Here is a 20061-nt window from a genome sequence, read left to right on the forward strand (position 1 = left end):
GACTGTCCAATGGAAAACAAGGAGCTGTGTATCCAAGATGCTTAGTATTCTAGAGACGCAGGAAGATTTATTGAGAGTTCAAAGAAAGCACTAAACTCAAAAGTTAAAAAAAGGGTCTACAATCTTCCCAGCTTTTTCAGATTACTGTTTATTTGAATGGCTAACGTGAGAGATTTAATTTTTCTTCATTCTCATTGTATAAATATAATGTTTTCTTAAAAGGCCTTTTATGGATAAGTACTGTACTTAGTATGTTCTTAGACTCCAGAATAAAAGCATCTTGGGAAAGGGACCTGGTATCTGTTTGGAACTGGCTACCTATAGCACAATAAAAATGACTAGCAATAAAGTATACTAAAAAAGAAATGGCATGCTGTCAACAGTATACTGCTCATCTGGCAAGAGCTGGAGTGAATCTGGACAGAAAATTATTCCACGCTGGGGGACTACCCCAGGCATCTCTAAGCTCAGTCCCTTCACTCCATCCAGCCATTTCCTCCTTAGGCTTTCACCTATGCCAAAGTTCACCAAAAGAGAACTATACTGACCCAACATTTTGAAAGCGACAGGTGATTCTGGGAGTCTCACTCTTTAAAATGTCTTAATTTTGGCATCCAAAGGGGCCTGGATATCAGAAGGCGGGTGCTCAGCAGCTTCAGAAAATTGGGCCCCTTTAAGGTATCTCAAGCTGGGCATCCAAAATCACTAGTCATTTTGAAAATTAAAACCACTTGTACAGTCAAAACATACCAGTATGGGTACTTTAACAGACCTTAACACCCGATTTCAAATATTTTCATCGTAGCTCTTAAACACCTGAGAAATGTGCTTCCTGTGCACCTCAAAAACCTGAATGCATGATGACATGTTCATTAACATAAACAAAGTTCAGGCACACATACTTATTCATGTGAATGACATACACCCAAGAAACCCCGCTCCATTACATAGAACAGTTTTCAATTATTTTAGGCACAACTAGTTTCCACAGGAATATAGGAATTGCCATGTTGAAACAGACCAATGGTTTGTCTCTGGAATCATGTTTCCAAATGTAGCAATTACCAGATGCTTGAGAGGTAAGTGCAAAAGTGCCCACAACGTACCTATCTCTAGCTGTGCAATACTGTACCATAAGAAGAGGAGCATACTTCTTCTTAACTCTAGCTAATGAAGAAGTTTAATAACCCTTGAGATGTTATTCTAGCCAGTATAACTGCAGATATTCTGCTTTAGTCATTTATAGGTTCAAACTTTTTCTGAATAACTCTAAGTAAGGTGCGTTTATAATATCTTGTAGCTGTGAGTTCCACAGGTTCTTCTTTCTCTTTCGCTCTCTCACCTCTACAAGATGAGGTGCCACCAGACTCCAGCAGCGCATGAGGTGGAGCAATGGGCGGGATTTACTCCGTACAATCCTGAGCATGGCATCCCCAAGACGAAACAAATGGAGTGCGCTTCTCCTGTCCTGGGTAGACTTTACTTCACCTACAAGAAAAATAAGGTGCATTAAGTAAATAAATGTGAAAATTAATTGTTGACCAGAGGGGTAATTAATAGAAATTAGGCATCTGCAGCATTTCATATCTGCAGGTCTGGGTTTGAATTCAGATCTGGTCACAAATTATTTGATTTTAATTACATACACATCAAGACCAGTCCAGAAAGAAATTCAGCATAACTAGCAGTCTGTGCTTGCAAAAAGCATAGGAATAGACTGAGAAAAGGACCTACATTGTAGGAACAGCTTACAGAGCTATGCAGCTTCGGCAGGTCTCACTGGCTTCAAATAGTGTGGATTTTTTCAAATGCATTTTTAAAGTGGAAACACTTGGAGAAAGTATAAAATAATAAATCAATGATAACAATAAATAATAATGTTCAGTACTGGCAAATATGCAGTCTAAGTGGGCAAGTGGTTTATGATTCATCCTGAGTACAACGAGTTGGCTTTAGAAGCCTTTGGTAACATTTACAGGGAAGAGTATTAACTGCAATTTCTTTATTTTCTTAGTAGTGGAAGGTTATAAATTATCTTTACTGAGTTGAAGAACGCAGGACAAAGAGAACTTAAAAACATACTCTGAATGTTCCAACAGACAGTACATATTCTTAATTCCCCAACACTCTGAAAACCATCCTAATACGAAGAATTTACCGGTAATCTCCCACTGCTCTCAAAATGTTGGGAAATTCACATCACTAACTGGCTCAAAAGGATGCACCTGCTTTTATCTCTAATGGAGAACATAATTAGGAAGCTTACCTCTTTTTGACACTGAAAACAAATATTTAAGCAGCTGTGTGCACTAGGCTAATTATTAATGGCATGAATCTTTAAAATGGAATTATTACTACTAACATTTGTTGATGGAACATTGTGTACAGAACAAAGAGGGAGACCATTTATTAATAATAAAGTAATACATGCTGTTGAGTCCTGTAGAGAGAAGACGTACGAGCAGAAAGTAAATTGAGTGTCATTCTGGAACAATGTAAAGTAGCACAAAACACAATCTGAATTCATTCGGGGTGAAACTCACCCCATTGCAGAGGATCTGTGCTAATCCTGTGCACCACTCAAGCCTCATTTAGATCTTGGTCCAAAGTTCTTTGAGTCAATGGAAAATTTTCTTTTTGATCAGGTCCTTATGCCCCATCTGAAGACCTATGGGAGACTTAAGTATTGCACAGCCCTTGTGCTACAGAGGGGTGGATTCCACACACAGGGAGAAACCTGGAGAACATATCCCCCCTGCTTTATCTTGAGAGCTCCTGTTGGGTCCTGTCTACAACCCACTCATGGCTTACTGCCATCTATACCCACTCAGTGACATGTCACCTACACCTGCCACCTAGCTCACACCTGAATTTAGCCCCTAGATGTTACTAATTTGGAATCTTAAAGGACATTTAAAATGTATTATTCATGTTTATATTATATTAGCACCCAGATGTCTGAGTCAGGCTTAGTGCCCTGTTGTGCTAGGTGCTGTACCACAGAAGTTGAAAGCTCTCTTGGTCAGGGACTGTAGCTATCTATTGAAAATGCTTTGCAATTCCTCTACAGAGGGGTTTTACACTGAACTCTGTATTTTATTGTTGCCTTTGAGCTATCTGTCCTGGGCATACTGTAGCAAAATGAACACAAAGTAAATCACGTAGGAAATGCAGAAAATATACAAGAAACACCTGAATCCTTCCGAGGCCTTTAGTAGATTTACCTGGCATTGCTAAGCAGTAATCAACTGTATCTGTGACTGAGTAGAAGAGCTGGGACTGAGAAGCTTTTTTGAGCTGGTATAGGAAGCCACCCAGTGCCATCAGGTTTAGCTTGTGAGCAGCATCTTCAAATAGCCTGTAAGCAACAGTGCAGAGAATGTAACTTGAAAATGAGCCATGGAGGTTAAAGTTTCTACGTGCATTGAAGAACATTGGGGAGGGATAGCTCAGTGGTTTGAGCATTAGCCTGCTAAACCCAGGCTTGTGAGTTCAATCCTTGATGAGGCCACTTAGGGATCTGGGGCAAAATCAGTACTTGGTCCGCTAGTGAAGGCAGGGGGCTGGACTCAATGACCTTTCAAGGTCCCTTCCAGTTCTAGGAGATAGGATATCTCCATTAATTATTATATAACCTCACCTACCCTGCCAGTGTTAGCAGTAGATTAGTTTACATCGTGTTACTGAATCCGCTTTATTATTTTGGGGGGGAAGGAAGAGCAAGGGGGTCCAAAATTAACCAGAACTCTTTCTGGGACTTTAACTGTGGCACAGACCATTCTTAATCCCACCTCAAAATACGTCTAGTGGTTTAATGCCACAATTGGTCCAATAACTAACAATCTAAAATATGACATGGGTCAGCTCTTCAGCTGAGGTGAATTGACATAGTTCCATTAACTTCACAGTTACACCAATTTGCACCATCTGAGGAGCAAGCCCCAAATATATGTATTAATAACTGAATTAATCTTACTTTGAGAAATTTAGGCCTAAATTTTCAGAGACGGGAGCCTAAAGTTCAGCACCTAGGCAAGTGGTGGGATTTTCAGCAAGACTGCACATCCAAAGCTCCCACGGAGCTTCTGAATTTTCTGAATTAGGATTGTAGTTTAAAACTGTAAGCTGAACTTTACATTAATGTAAAACTGGGTTTTTAATTTCTCTATTTATTTTGTATTTTAAAAAAGGAGATCACAACACTAATCTTGACTGATACCACAGTGAAATTCCCTAACAGCAGAGTCAAAAACCGAGACAGCCAGGGCTTAATCTTGCTCTCATTCAGTCAACAGAAAATCTCTCCTTCACTTGAATGGGATGGAATCAGGCACCTATTGAGGTCCACAGTGAAGTTACATTACAAAAATCACACCGATATAACGAAGAGCGCTATTAAGCATTTGTATTATTCTGTAGTCCTGTGCACAGTGTTTCAATTCTGAAATAAAAAATGATGCTGCATAGGAAATATGCTGCCAGGCATTAACTATTTTTCGCTGATAATATACAAATACATTCCTCTTGGGGATGGAGCCCAAGCATGGAAAATTTCAGCAAAAAGGAGATTTTTATTTTTTTAGCATGTTACGAGTATGAGAAAATAGGATGTGTTAATAGAAATCTCAACCCCACCTCAACTATAGCATTGGCTGCTGAGCGAATGGCATAAACATTTGTAAGGTCCAGAACTGGCAGCTTGTTCCCTTTACTTTACAGGAAGGCTCAGGAGAGGTTTTGAGAAGTCAAAACCAGGTTTCAGACATTGCCATCCATACCTGTCAGCCTGCGTGGAGAGGATGAGGACAGCCTTGGCAGCATTGCTTCCACTTAGCAGGCTGCCTCCACGGAAGTCGAAAGCTCTGCCCTTGCTGCCCTCCTTGATGAGGTCCTGGATGGAGACGGGCTGGATGACGGGATTGTTGCTCAGGGTGGTCTCCTGCTCAGGGGTCAGTTCCTGGGGAGAGTTTGCAGACGGATAATCCACCTGCAACCCTCCTGTGACCTGCTGCGATTGGGTTATAGTGAGAGGGGGCTGAGATGCGCCATCGCTGAAATGGGTGTGCTCCAGAGTGCTGATGTATTCACACACCCTGAGAACAAATGGGACAAGATGGACTGTGAATCCCTAGAGTCAGTCACTATAGAACTGTTTGGTCCTGCACTGCATTTCGCTCCTTAAAGGTAATCTGGAAACATCTGTAGAATAATGAAGTCCAATGTATTTGTTTTACTGGTCTCTAATAGCATCTGTCACTGCAGCTAGTTTAATCATTTAGAAAACGCATAGTGATGTAGGTCAATCACATTAAAAGGGTGGCATAAAAGCGAAAAGAATCCCACTACCAGAAAATGGTAATGGAGACCACTGGCAGGTCGTCACGTCTGCTTTGGAGCCATCCTGGCCTATGGAGTCCAGCCTATCTAGTGCCAGGCAAGTGGAGGTTTGTTATGTCATATGGCCTGGAATTTCTCTGAAGGGGATAGTGCACTTATTTTCAGTCTGAGGGGGAGACTTCCAGAAGTGCCTGCTGGGGTTCGTTGTCCCTAAATGCCTGGACTTTCAATAATGACCTTAGAAAGGAAGGATAGCCTGGTGGATAGGGCACTCGCTGGAGACCTAGGTTCAGTTCCTTGCTCTGCCGCAGGCTTCCTATGTGTCCTGGCACAAGGGGTGTTAGATGCCTTAATACTCTTTGAGGATCTAGGCCTTAACTCCCCTGTGCCTCAGTTCTCTATGAGTACTATGGGGGATAACAGCACTGACCTGGCTCACAGCAGTGCTGTGAGGATCAATATATTAAGGATTGGAAAGCACTCAGATGGGTGTATCTAAGATTATCCTTAGGCCCTTTTAAAAATCTCCTCCCCTTTCACCCACTGAATTGTACTCAGTCTCCTAGGTCCACTATTTGTGTGTGGGGCACTGGAGCACCTCCCAGAATGATAAATTGAATGCAGACAGATTTATTTCTCTCTTGCTCGAGGCAGCAGGAGTTGGATTCTGTTAAAATAAATTTTCTGACCTAAAGCTGGTCGATTTCTGTACCTGAACACATGCGGCCAACAGTCTTGATTGTGGCTTCCCATTTCCAGGCCCACATTGAGGATGGCATCCATGCACAAAACATGAGCAGGGTGCAGGCAGACTCCCTGCACTTTCCCCATCTGCTCCAGCTTCTGCTCCACTTTCTGTTTCACTGTCCCGTTAACAATAAAAGATTATTATTTAAGAACATCCATCACTTAACAAACAAACATTTGTTCCACAGATTGTGGGGATGGAGAGGACTACAACATGAAAGAGATCTATATTAAGATGGCGTTTTAGGCAAAACATAAAAGCAAATACCTTTTTCGGATGTACATGCTAAAAAAAAATCCCTTTTTATTTGTGTGTATGTGTGAGAATGTACTGCTCATGGAAGGTGCTAAACTGACTCCATTACAGATTCACATCTTCTTGTTATTCACAACAGACACAGCATTGCAAGACACAGTGCAAACTTCCCTCTACAGCTGGTTGGAATAATTTTTGACAATGTCTTTTCACTGAAGCTGAGATGCTTCATAGAGATGTATTAGATTTGACAAGTTCCATGACAGAAAGGTCTCTGAGGTCCAGAGTGGACTCCCGGGTCACTTGATAAGCGAGAGAGACCCAAATCAAAAACCTGATCTTTTTGATCAGAAAACAGATGTTTCAACACCATTCCTTTTCACTGAAGCACTGGAAAGGTATGTGTTTGTACCAAGGTGGAACAAACACCAATTTTGAAATCTTGAAAGTTGTCATGAAACAGAATTGTCATCCTCCAGCCAGCTCTACTTCCCCCATATTGATCGGCCAATATGCCCCAAGTGTCATTTCCAAGGCTCTCTTCTAGGGGTCAGAGGGTTTTCACTCTCACACCTATTCAGTCTTTGGCCTTTGCTGACTGCCACTTAGGGCCAGCTGTGATGGTCATTTTTGTGTCATGAACTTCTATCCAGTGGGAACTGGAGTGAGGTCTCCAAATTCATTTCACTCAGGCCACCAAGTAAACATGTGAGGTTGACAACTTTGGGTCACTAACGATCTGGATTGGCTTTGAAGCAGTAATCTAGAAGTGACAAAAACAACGAGGAGTCCAGTGGCACCTTAAAGACCAATAGATTTATTTGGGCATAAGCTTTCATGGGTACGCCTCGTTGTTTTTGTGGATACAGACTAACACGGCTACCCCTGTAATACTAGAAATGACAGACTTTTTATCCCATTACTACAGTTTTTCAGCTTCATCAAGCTTAACTTAATACACTTTAGAGGTAGGCAATTTTAAACATCTGAGAATGTGTGATGGTAAAGGATGTATATGTAAATAAGCAAGCTGAGTGAATGTCATGAAAATAAGTAAGACTGAGCACATTTTGGTGTCCTTCTGAACTCACGGTAGTATCGGATACATAAGATGTAAGTTTTTATAAGTTATTATTACTCAGGTGCCACTATGGCTGCATTTGTGTCCCCAAACTTTATAAGATGAAACTTTAAAATACAGTTTGAGTTTAATGGTGTTCAACTGAATCAGTAGAAGATTTATACAGAATAAAATGGAAGTGAAGTAATAACAAGGTCCTGGTACAGTGAAGTCTGTGTGAGACTAATGGTTTCCCCGGTAGATGTACTTCCCATATATTTGCATGGCAATGTAATGTAGCAGTGAAATCCCCCCATCCCTACATTTCCCATAACAAAATACCTTACAATGTCATTACTATAAGGAACATTAGATAATAAGGACTACTTGGCCAATAGTAGCTACCTTGAGTTATAGCATCACTGGGCTCTTGGGCGTCTCTTTCCTCCTTCTCTTCTTGAACACAGGAGGCAGCAGCCATTTGGGCAAGGGCAGATGCACAATTAGCAGCAACCCCTACAAAGAGGCACAACAGTTATTGTCTAATCAGCATTTTCATTTTGGATTGATGCAATCTTACCATCAGACAGCATCACGAACAGGGCTTCTACACCAGCTTTACCGTGCTTCCCAGTTTGCTTCCCTCTTCCCCAGATTTCCCCCCCCCCCTTAAGAACATTTACTATGCACTGGTCCATCCAATTACATGAATCCATTTAGGAATTCAGTCCATACTGGATACCTAGAGCACAGCTCAGCCGGGCTGCCTTCCTCAGTCCATCCAGGCTCATACAAATGGAATCTTTCTCCTTCTGGTTCTGCTCCTTGACTCCTTCAGCTCCCAGGATGAATGCTAACCCTTTGGAGCTTCCTGCCATTCGACCAGTCAAAGGTGTGGATAAGGTATCAATCAAATTCTTCCAGCAACCGATCAGAAGGTATCGGGCAAAAGCAACACCTGGAGCAAGAAATGCATCCATCATTTTCCTGGAAAGTGAAACAGCTGCTGCTTTGTCATTAGGGGGAATCAGGCCCCATTCCTTCTCTACTTGCTGGATCATCTGATCTTTTGACTAGTGCATAGACTTTATTGACTTAGGCCACTTTACATTCCAAATGTTTGATCTTTTGTTCTTGAATGTGTTTTACTTTATATGAAAACATAGTTAAACTATTTAAAGCCTGCTGCAGTACCAGCTGTGATTACAAAACTTATGCACATTAGGTTAAATTAATCCATGGTATAACTTCACTGGGCTTAGTCCCCCATTTGTCTGAAGGCTTTGCACACTTGAATAAATTCCATGGGGTCCTACTGTATATTATACGCCTACTAATGGTGGACACATACACGTACACAATACAGACTCACTACCTGCCACAACAGAATCATCGGTCTTCTGGTTCTGGGTGAGAGGAGATTGTGTTGATGCAGATGCCATCAGCTGCCCACCTATAGCACTGCTCCCCAAGCCATCAATGTCTGCCAGACCATAAACACACACACGTATGGGGTCAGAAGAACATTTCATATTGAACCACTGCACTAAGAGAATTCCAGAATTTCTGATAGTATATTTTTAAGGGTCTGATTCTCAGTTATAGGTCTCTGGCAGTGTGAAGGGACCTTAATGAGGGTGCAAAAGGGCCTTCGGGTAAATAAGAATTACATCCCTGAGTGTTCTCTTCAGTGCAATTTTAAATGATTGAAAGAGAAGGGCATCCATCATTTTCCTTGGTCCATAGTCCAGTAGACCTCACTGATAGGAAATTTTCTCCTGGTGTTAGTCACAGTTCAGAGTAAGTTACATCTTTGACTCTGCTAGCCTCTCTAAGTGGGTGCTTGGGGTGCAGGCCCATCTGGATTTGGGTACTACAAGCCTTCCCTTTCGGAGCTGGGACCAGTGGGTAACACAGGGTAACACAGTGACCCAAAACAGCCTTTTCAAAACAACGTATTGTTTAATCTTAACAGTAGGAACAAAACAGAACCAGAGAAAAGGGTTTTTAACACAACGAAAGATGTACATGCATATCTATCTTACCTATAGGCTTAGGTAGGGCTAGTAGTTTAGCCCAAACACTCCAAACTTTAGGATTGGGTTTCAGTCTGGTCCCCAGCAGTCTCTGCCTTTGGGGGCTGCCTTTTTATCCATCCCAAAGTTTTATGTTCCAGCCCTTCCCCCATTATTACAAGCTGGATGACTGAAGTCAGCCTTGTTGGAGGTAAAACCTTAGAATGAATGACACCTGTCCTTTATGTACCAGTAAATGGGGCTACCTGAAGTTATTGTTCCTTAATACAAGAAACCCCTACATGTATGAGCCCCGTGTAATCATATTGCACAATACTGATACAATATTACAGGCATCCCCACCTCCTTCACAATATTCATCCTAAATTTTTTTTCTAGGGAAATTAAAGGGAGCACTGAAGTGTTTGTCAGAGGAGTCCTGGTCTTTTAGCTTCTTAGCAGAGTGATGTCTCAGCAGTAGCATTTCAGCAGATCCCTGGCATAGTATCAATCTAAGTCAATGGGAGTTCAATCAGTGAAAAAATTGCAGGCTCAGACTCCCAGCATTTATGCTTGTACAGAGCCCTGGGTACACTGACATTACATTGCTGTGATATCATGAAACCAGTGACCTACTGCTGCTCCAAAAATCTGCCTGTGAAAATACAAATCTAGGATGTGTGCCCAGAACATAAAGAACATGGAATGCTCTTTTCAAAAGATTCCCCCTGAGAGATCTGCTGTGACAAGAGTTTGGTGCGTTGAACCACACTGTTTCTAGGCAGTTACACAGCTTCCTTTCCCATTCATCAGTATTTACCTACATGTGCTCGTCAAGTTTTAAAAGCCCCTTTGGCTTCTTTCCAAAACTTAGATTTTTTGAACAATAATGGCAGCTTGCTACTATGGAGGCAAATGCTGTTGAATTCTGTAGAAGACAAACTCTATAGAACACTGGGACACATCTTCTCTGGTGTAAATTGAAATAGCTCCATTGATTTCAATCAGTTATTAATAAAATTGATGAATGGAGAAGGAAGTTTTTTTGGGCCAGAACTGCCAAGGAACAGCAATAAGAGCAGCAACAGTTAGATCTGATATAGTGCTTTACAAAGGCGGTCAGTGTTGTTGCCCCTGTTTTTACTGGTGGGGAAACTGAGGACCAGGAGGGACGTGACTTGTTCAAGGTCACCCAGCAGGTCAACGGCAGAGCCAAGAGTAGAACCCAGGTCTCCTACAGTCCAGTGCTTGGTCCACTAGGGCATGTTCTTTATGTTCTGGACACAAATCCTAGATTTATATTTTTGCTGACAGATTGTTGGAGCAGCAGTAGGTTATTGATTCCAAGATATCAAAAGAGGATCATTTCAGCATCTGCCGGAAACAATCCCTCAAGCTCAGTTACACCAGCTGAGGATCTGTCCCTATAATGTCTCTGACAAAGCTACAGAGCTACTTTCAACATGCTCTGATCATTCAAATCAGTTAGTGAACATTCCTATACAGCATGTTTCTACATTGCCTAGCACAATTGAGCCCTGATTCTGATTAGAAACATAAAATGGGCCATACTGGGTCAGACCAATGGTCCATCTAGTCCAATATCCTGTTTTCCAACAGAGACCAGTGCCAGATGCTTCAGGGGGAATGAACTGAACAGGGAAATTATTGAGTGATCCATCACCTGTCGTCCAGTCCCAGCATCTGGCAGTCAGAGGCTTAGCCATCTTGGCTAATAGCCATTGATGGACTTATGCTCCATAAATTTATCTAATTTTTTTTAACTCAGTTATAGTTTTGGCCTTCACAATATCCCCTGGCAATGAGTTTCGCAAGTTGACTGTGCATTGTCTGAAGTGTAGTACTTCCTTTTGTTTGTTTTAAACCTGCTGCCCATTTATTTCATTGGGTAACACCTGTTCTTGTGTTCTGCAAAGGGGTAAACAACACTTCCTTATTCACTCTCTCCACACTATTCATAATTTTATAGACCTCTATCATATCCTCCCTTAGTTGTCTCTTCTCCAAGATGAGCTGTCGCCGTCTTTTTAATCTCTATTAATATGGAAACTGTTCTATACCCTTAATCATTTTTGTTGCCCTTCTCTGTACCTTTTCCAATTCTAAGATATCAATTTTGAGATGGGCGATCAGAACTGGACACAGTATTCAAGGTGTGGGCGTACCATGGATTTATATAGTGACATTATGATATTTACTGTCTTGTTATCTATCCCTTTCTGAATGGTTCCGAACATTCTGTTAGCTTTTTTGACTGCCATTGTACATTGAGCAGATGTTTTCAGAGAACCATCCACAATGACTACAAGATCACCTTCTTGAGTGGTCACAGATAATTTAGACCCCATCATTTTGAATGTATCGTTGGAATTATGTTTTCCAATGTTCATGACTTTGCATTGGGGCTTGCAGCACTGCCATAAACACAAACAAAACAAAAGAAAAGAAAAAAAAACAAAGAATCCTTTCAGAGTCTATTCAGTTTTTGGTCACACAGGCCATAGGGAATCAAGGTACTATCAGGTATTTTTTAATTTGATCCAGGATTTCAATACAGAGTGTCTGATCCAGATTAAACCACCAGATATGTGCCATAACTGAATCCAATTTCTTCTCCCCTGGCATTTTAGCCAGCACCATATTTTAGCCCTATGGCATGTTGATCTACAGGTAACTGAATGAAGCCTAACGTTCAAGTGTTTAATATTTTAGGAATCTGCAGAATGCATTTAGAAGTTAATCTGTACTGTTATGAGCATAATACTGTGTTCATATGGCCATGGTAACATAATACTGACCGGTCAACATGGTGATGAGCGGAAGACGGTGCTCCTCAGGGCTTCCCCAGTAACCAGCCTCTCCCAGGATGTTCCTTTCCAGTACCTGATGGTAGAGCTCCTCAACCCATGCCTGAGAGAACACCATCAATACTCCACTGGCCTGAACCTGCTTCATAAACTCCTTCTGCAGAGAACAATACAAATCCAAATGTAATACGACAGTTAGTCACCAGAATGTAAGCCTCAGCCAGCAGATCCACTACTCCTCTCTGAGTGCATCAGACTGCAGAAGAAATGAGGAGGAAAAGGATGGGGGTATGGGGCTTCTGTAAGAGTAAGAACTGACCTAGGACTAGATTGTGCCTGGCCCATACACACCTGGACAACGGCAAGTGAGATGGTGCAAGGAGCTTTTCACTCTCTTTGTGGCAGCTCATGTAGGAGACAGGCACAATTACAGTTCTTGTGGTGAGGGAATTGGTGGGACAGGTCCTTCAATACTTCTCCTGGGCTGTACAAGACCCAAAAAGGGCGTGGGAGGCAGGCAGGCCATGGTCCAATACCCTCAACATCAGCCTGTTGAGTAGGACCCGAGTGCAGGGAGATGTGATGACACCTGCTGCTCTCCATAGGCTCTGCACTAGGAACTAATCCCTTAATGAGACAGGGCCCATTCCTGAAGTCCTTACTCAGGCCAAACTCCCAGTGACACACAAGGCCAAGTTCAGGCCTGGTGCAAGGGGACTGAATTATTATAACTGATAAAAAAACATATGGGAAATGTTAATAATGTTCAAGGATTAGTTTTGATAATCACTGGAATCTAAATACTCTTTGATATTACTGGTAAGGACTGTTTCCCCCCTCCTGCCCCAAATGATGTCAACTAGAGCTAGGTGAATTTATTTTGGCCAATAGTTTATTCATCAAAAAATGCATTTGGGGTGTAACAAAAATGATTTTCAAATTTAGGTCAAATTTAGTGAATAGCTTATAGTAGCTTCATGATTTGAAAGTATCAGGTTAGTTTCTCTGCCTACTCTCAAATGGTTGATAGGAAATGAACATATTTCAGCTGCTCCCAATAAAATAAATACTGCATCATCAGCCACCCACAGACATTTTTACTTCTCACCATGGTTTGTTCTATATTCCTCACTTACCTGCAACACAGGTGCTTGGGAAGGTTTCTTCCTGTAGTAGTCAGAGTTGGATAACTTCAGGTTGAGCAGAAGGGTGTAGTGCGAGACCATGTAGATACTGTCTGCATTCATCAGAGTCTGGAAGCTGAAATTGGGGTTCCCCTCAAATCCTGGTGAGAACATCATATCTAATGAAAAGGCAGAGTGAGCCCTCACACTTCAAATAGATTTTGCTCTGGAACAATCGTAACCTAATTCTAGTAAAACACAGGCCTTTCAGTAGTAATGAATATATATTATATGTGTCTATCGTGAACATTTAATATAATCAATATTTTTCCCCATTGCTATCTTGAGTTTGATCCTGAATGGTGCTGAACTCTCCGATTCTAGTCCAGCAAAGTCCGTAAACATGCGCTTAACTTTAACTATATGACTAGTCCAAGACTTCAAAAGGCCAACTGGTATGTTTAACTTTAAGCACATGTTAAATGCTCTGTAAAATCAGGAGCAAAGTGCTCAGCACCTTGCAGGATCAAGCCCCGTAACATCATCCACTCTTTGACCTAAAATTAGAATTACAGGAAGAAATATTTAGTGCTAACGTGGCTGGAACTTGGCACACCTCAAATTGTCAGCAAATGCTGGACAGCTCATGTAAGTAGCATAAACAGCTGCTTTTCAGATGTGCAAAACACTCCCAACTCCACTTGACTTCAACAGAAGCTGTAACTGCTCAGTATCTCTGAAAATCAGGTGTGTTATGTATTTATATGTAACTATGTTGTCTGACCATTTTCATAATGGCATGATCCCTCCTTCTCAGGCAGATATTAGACAGAACTATACATGTTCTTCAGGGTTAATTAGTTGACTTATTGGTAGGAAAACAGAAGTCAAGTAACTGGAATATTTATCTGAATCCTTGTTTTCGATTTTAAACTATAGATGGCCACAGTATTTTAGGGCCTTCACTTCTGTTGTTAAACTCCACTTATAGAATATTAATTGATTGATTAAGGGATAATGATCATCCTAGAGGAGTATTTGATATGAAGCAAGAAACCGCTTCTGAGGTTGGTTATATGTTTCAGCAAAGCTGAGTCATTTGATAACTACCCAGTGGTTTATTGCGAGTCTACGCCTCCCACCATAAAGATCATGCCTGTTCTTAGATAAGATAAAAAAAAAATACAATAAACCATAACATTAAAAACAAAACCAAAAAAAACCACACACAGAAAAAAAAATAATGATTTTCTTGCCTCGTGAGGGTTTGAAAGTTCTGTGCTGCTGCCTCCTTGGACTTTCCATTGACGTCACTTTGGGGGCGTGGATAAGGTGAATAACTGTTTGAGGGCGGATTTAGAAAGTGAATAATTGTTCACGGGTGGGTCTAAAATATGAATAACTGTCTAAGGGAATGGTGTGTGTGGAAAAGGAGTGATGGGACTGGACACGTATTGTGTCCACAAAGATTTCCACATTACTTGTGAGGGGGAGAATGTTTGATATTCCTGTGGTCACACCTGGCAGAAATCTTTATCTTGTCTTGTAATAGGCCCCAGGTTGGCAAAACACTTCACCATGTTTTTAACTTTAAGTCTATGAGTAGTCCCTGTGATTGCAACGGAACTACCCATGTGTTTAAAGTTAAGCGTGTCTCTAAGTGCTTTGGTGGATTGAGACCATTATAATGAAACTTGCAGCTACAATATATCTATTTGCAACTTAAGGTCAGCTTATAAAAGATACATCAGATGCATGAAAGAATAAGGCATTCAAGAGGTATTTTAAAGAAAATATGGACTATTATCTTACGCACAAAATTTTGCATATAAAATGCATACAAAATTGCACACCAAACCAATGTGCACAATTACTGCAATAATTTGCAAAAGAAAATGGCTAAGCATGCATACAAATTAGTATGCATTTGTGTGCCCAAAGTGTTTGAAAATCTGACCCCGAGTTACCAATGCCTCTAAAATATGGGAAAGTGGCAGTTCCCTCACGTACATTTAATGGCTGAGCAGATGCTCAGCCTCAAAAAGGAAACTAGAAGCTAATGTGTAGGCCTGCATTCATGAACTATCTGCAAGGAATAAACACCTTAAAACCCTGCTACTAACAGAATATGATAGATGACTGATAAGCTGTGCTAACTGTCTTGCTTGATTATTCAAACAATGATGTCTGGTTTGTTAGAATTAACTCCCTGGTCCTGTTCTGAAAATAGTTGTGTCTGCGTTTAAGGAATATTGGTTACTAATTTTAATTATAAAAAGCTGCACCCATAACAAACTAACTCATTGTCTGGATGTGGACAACAGTTCATTTGTGTAGACAGGTTACAGAAGTCATACCACACAGATTTAATATTTTGTTTAAATCAAGATTGTGTGCTGAGAGCTTTTTGGTAATGAAGTATTAAATTATACTGTATAAACAAGCACCCAACTTAGTGCTATTAGTTTTCGTTGTCACTGTTTTGATCCAGCAACAAATAGGAGAAGATTTTTCTGGGGTAAAAAAAGATTTAAACTGTAATCATAAGATTTCCCAATGACATATTTCTGACTCTTACCTTTCCTGTATCTCTCTACCTGGCTGACTTTACATTTTTTTTTTTTTTCCAAATCTCATCTGAAAACACATCTATACTCCCTTCTCTATACCTCATAAATTCATGCTCTCAGCTGTTTTTCAATTCTATAATTGTATAAGTATTTTGGGACATAGCTGGTATGAAAGACACTATTATAAATAATACTGTACTGAATTGTCCCAGTGCATAATAAAAAATATAAATGGAACAAAGCAGGTAGGATGGAGGTTCTCTGTTGAAACACAGATTTACTGAAAATTCACAAGTTAGCTTGTTAGCATCCACACTTAATGGATTTAACTGTATCTACTGTAGCTGTCGGTCAGATCTTTTGCTTAGTAACTGGGTTCTTTATGGAAGCTAAGCTTTCCATTTGTGACCTTCACAAAGAAAACAGCAACAGATCTTTTAAACACTGACTCATCAACTGAGACTTGCACGCAGGTGTTGGAAGGACACAACTTTCCTTGCTAATATGCAACCATGGATCCATGAAAATATCAGGATACTTCTTCCCATGTAAAAAATACCTGGGAGCTTTTTATGACTTGTTGAGTGTTGTTTTTTGTTGTTGTTTTTTTAATATTTGGCCAAATCAGACTAGAAATAAGGTGAAAATTTTTAACAGCGAGAATAATTAACCATCGTGATAGCTTAGCTATGGGTGTGGTGGATTCTCCAGGACTTGAAGTCTAAGTCAAGACTAGATATCTTTCTAAAAGAGATGCTATAGCTCAAACAGAAAGTACAGGCTTGATGCAGAAGTTATTGGGTGAGGTTCTTTGGCCTGCATTCTTTGGGCTGAGGATATATAATGCATCATTTCTGAGTCTGTGTGTGTGAGACAGAATGAATGACAGAATGAATGAATGAAAAAGAGAGGACCAAGGGTAAAGGTCGTTGTGGCAAAATCAGTTAAGAAACAGAGAAATATATATTTTAATGAACGTTTGCATGTTGGATCATTGTCAGGATAAAGAAATCTCTTTACAAATAGAAAATATTTATACTAGCCTAAAGTATATTTTCAATAGAAAAATCAGCTTTCACTTGGTCATCTTTTGTTTAATTTGCAAAGATCAAACTCCCAAAGATCCTCACCCTGAAAAGTTAAGTGTAACTATTTGACCTCTTTTAATGCCCATGCCCCTTGACTATTTTGCACTTGCTGTGGCACGAGATTCTGTTTAGGAAACATATAGAGTAGTAATAGGAAAAGATACCCTTTTAAAAATTCACTACCGTGAGACTTTTGGTTTCTTCTTTGTGAGGTTTTGAATTGTTAATACTAATGCAGGTGCATTGCAAGCTATATTTAATCAGTTTTAAAATAGGAGATGGGTTCATGCCCCTTTTATCCCTATACGAATAGGAAATTCAAAGCTCTCCTTACTCAGAAAAGGTTGTTTTACCCCACTCTGCTCTTTTGATGTACAGTACAATATAATGGGAAACTTAGCTACCACATCAAAATTTATCTTCTTCCTGATTGATTTAGGGCCCGTCTATTAAAAATCAATGGAGAGACTCTCATTGACTTCAATAAACTTTGAATAATTTTGTTTCACTCCAAAGAACAATAGTTTGTTTAAAGGAACATTTATATGCTTGGTACACCATCAGCCTGCCTATTCTAGAAGTGTTTTATGATTGCTTATTAGAAGAGAGGCTCTTCAAACATACTGCATGTTGATTGCATAGTAAATATCTGCTTTCAAACCTGAGCAGAAGGTTGAGGAAAAATTCTGGAGCGCTGAATCCACCTCTTCTACACTATGGAGTGTTATAAGTCGAGGAAGAAGAGCTTCAAGGGACTGTACAAACAGCTGGGCACTGTGCTGGTCTGCTTCTTGGTTCTTCAATAATTTCAAAGAGAGAGCAGCAGTACGCAAGGACCTATGACCTGGACAGTCCCTTGGGGTCTGCTCTTCATCAGCCAGGGAACAGTTATCAGACCCTATGTCTGAGACATCTGACCTCCCAGAGTCTTTCTCTGCTGCCATGGAATATTGATCACATGAGTCAAATTCAGTCCTAGAAAGATCTTGTTCATCAACGCTGAAGTTACTTTCACTATATCTGGATCCATAGGACCGTGTCCTGCAATCAACCGACAGGAAATTAGTTATATCTGGATAAACGATGGTGTGACTCCTTTGAACCACATCTGGCTGCTCTATTGTTTCTGATTCTGCCTCTTTACAGCCAATCTCTTTAAAGTCTTGGCCAGCTGGAGACTGCAGAGAGTTTTTTTGATCTTCAGGATTATCCTCCGGAGTAGTCTGCCCCATATCTCCCTCCAAAGTGGTTTGACCAGTATCTGTGGTAACACTAATGCTAATGTCAGGACTTTTCTCATTTCTCGATTCCCAGGGGGTATGTTCCGATGACAGGATGCGCCTCTGCCACCTAAAGTCAGCATCGTTGATCTCCATGGAGTCTCGGCTTGTCTCAGCCCCATCCCTCAATTCTTCCAGGCGTCGTAGAAGCAGGTGGACCTGTTCCTCATTAAGGCCTTTCCCTTGGCTTAGTTCATCTAATGCCCCGAGCAGGGCACAGACACAAGAAACGGAGGCATAACATGCTTCAATACCACCTTTTATGCAAGCTTCAGTCATCCCATCCATGATACTACAATTTCAAAATAAAAAAAATAAATGAAGTTTATTCTAGTTGATTAATCAGATTCCTAGAATAAGCTGATATTGCTAACATACATCATCAATTTTCATAATAAGCAGAAATAAAAAAAGACAGTGGAATAGTCCTACAAGACTCTTCATGGCAAATCACCATCCTGATGTTCCTTTCAAGATGAACTTGAATTTAAAATAAATAAATACTAAGAAATTAAATATCCCCAAGTAATTAACTTAGATTTAAAAATGGCAAATCGAGATCTAAAACTAAAATTATGTAAAATGAGTCTCTATTTTTAAAAGCACCCATACAAAATGATACCTTCTAACTCAACAGATCTGCTCTTCTTGTGTATTCAGAGCTATAACGGCCTGTTGTAGGCCCTGATCCTGCAACGCTTATGTATGTGCTTAACTTTAAGTTTGTGAGCAGCCCCATTAACATCTAATGGACCTACTCATGCTTAAAGTTAAGCATGTGCATAATTGTTTTCAGGGTCAGGACCTAATGGCCAGATTTTCAAAGGTATTTAAGTAGATTTAGGATTTCAAGGGAGTTAGGTACCTAGCCTGCTTTTTGTGTTTTAAAAAATTCCACTAGGTATCTTTAGTTACATAAACACCTTTGAAAATCTGGTCCTAAGAAACTAATTTTTACTACATTTTATTCCTCCTCCATTTTCACAGCTCTGTTCACTAGCATTTCTAACTAGGAAGGAAGTTTACATGGTTCTCATTTGTGCACGTTCCTGGTAGCGTGGTTTTCCAGTAGATACTCAACTGTAACAAGTGTGTACACCTAAAAGAGAAGACGCTAAAGAAGGAAATAAAGCATACAGTTTGAGAAGATCCAGATGGGACTTCCTTTTCGAGATTGACCTCTTTCTGGATTCTGGTTCAGACGAGCAGGGTCCTGCCAAATCACAGAGCCGTCGTGGACTACCTAGTATCTAAAAGAAAAGAAAACCCAAGTTACCCAAGGGTTATCTAAACAGTATGCAGCTTAAATAAATGAGTTTTTGTTCTGTGGAGTAATCTGGATCAAGAAGAAGCTGAGTACTAACACTGCCAAAGGACAGGTCACATCAAAGGAAAATATATCTTATTTCATTTATTAAGGCTACATTTCTTTCTTTCTTTTCTTTTTAAAAAAAGAGGAAGACCTGGGGAAACTGCATACATTGAACTATGAATCAAATACAGAATGCTTTACAACGCTTTAAAAATAAGCGGAAAAATACAAAAGACAAACGCATTTCACTTTCTACTTTTGTACAGACAAAAGAGTAAATGCAGAGAAACTGCATAGGAGACAAATCAAATATTAAGCATAAAGCAAACATCTTTGATAGTATAACAGATGTAGGACCCCACACAGGGAGGGCAAGATGAGGCTGGGGGATCATCTGCTGAGTCACCCAGTTGTTAGGTGCTAGGATCTTGCATAAAAATGCAG

At 40.4% G+C, this 20061-nt stretch overlaps 1 protein-coding gene across 1 annotated transcript in view; it reads right to left on the reverse strand.

The window, feature by feature from the left end:
- The window catches only part of ARFGEF3 (ARFGEF family member 3), a 118833-nt gene that overhangs the window by 24177 nt on the left and 74595 nt on the right, over window positions 1–20061 (reverse strand). The window contains exons 11-21 of the mRNA XM_034765559.1: window positions 19443–19555; window positions 17687–18597; window positions 13380–13546; window positions 12235–12400; window positions 8776–8883; window positions 8143–8358; window positions 7806–7916; window positions 6050–6200; window positions 4779–5093; window positions 3225–3358; window positions 1343–1488 (exon numbers count right to left, since the gene is read on the reverse strand). Coding sequence (XP_034621450.1) covers window positions 1343–1488; window positions 3225–3358; window positions 4779–5093; window positions 6050–6200; window positions 7806–7916; window positions 8143–8358; window positions 8776–8883; window positions 12235–12400; window positions 13380–13546; window positions 17687–18597; window positions 19443–19555 — 2538 coding nt within the window. The remainder of the gene's footprint in view (window positions 1–1342; window positions 1489–3224; window positions 3359–4778; window positions 5094–6049; window positions 6201–7805; window positions 7917–8142; window positions 8359–8775; window positions 8884–12234; window positions 12401–13379; window positions 13547–17686; window positions 18598–19442; window positions 19556–20061) is intronic.

The sequence above is a fragment of the Trachemys scripta genome, chromosome 3 (assembly GCF_013100865.1).
Source record: "Trachemys scripta elegans isolate TJP31775 chromosome 3, CAS_Tse_1.0, whole genome shotgun sequence".
Lineage (NCBI taxonomy): Eukaryota > Metazoa > Chordata > Testudines > Emydidae > Trachemys > Trachemys scripta.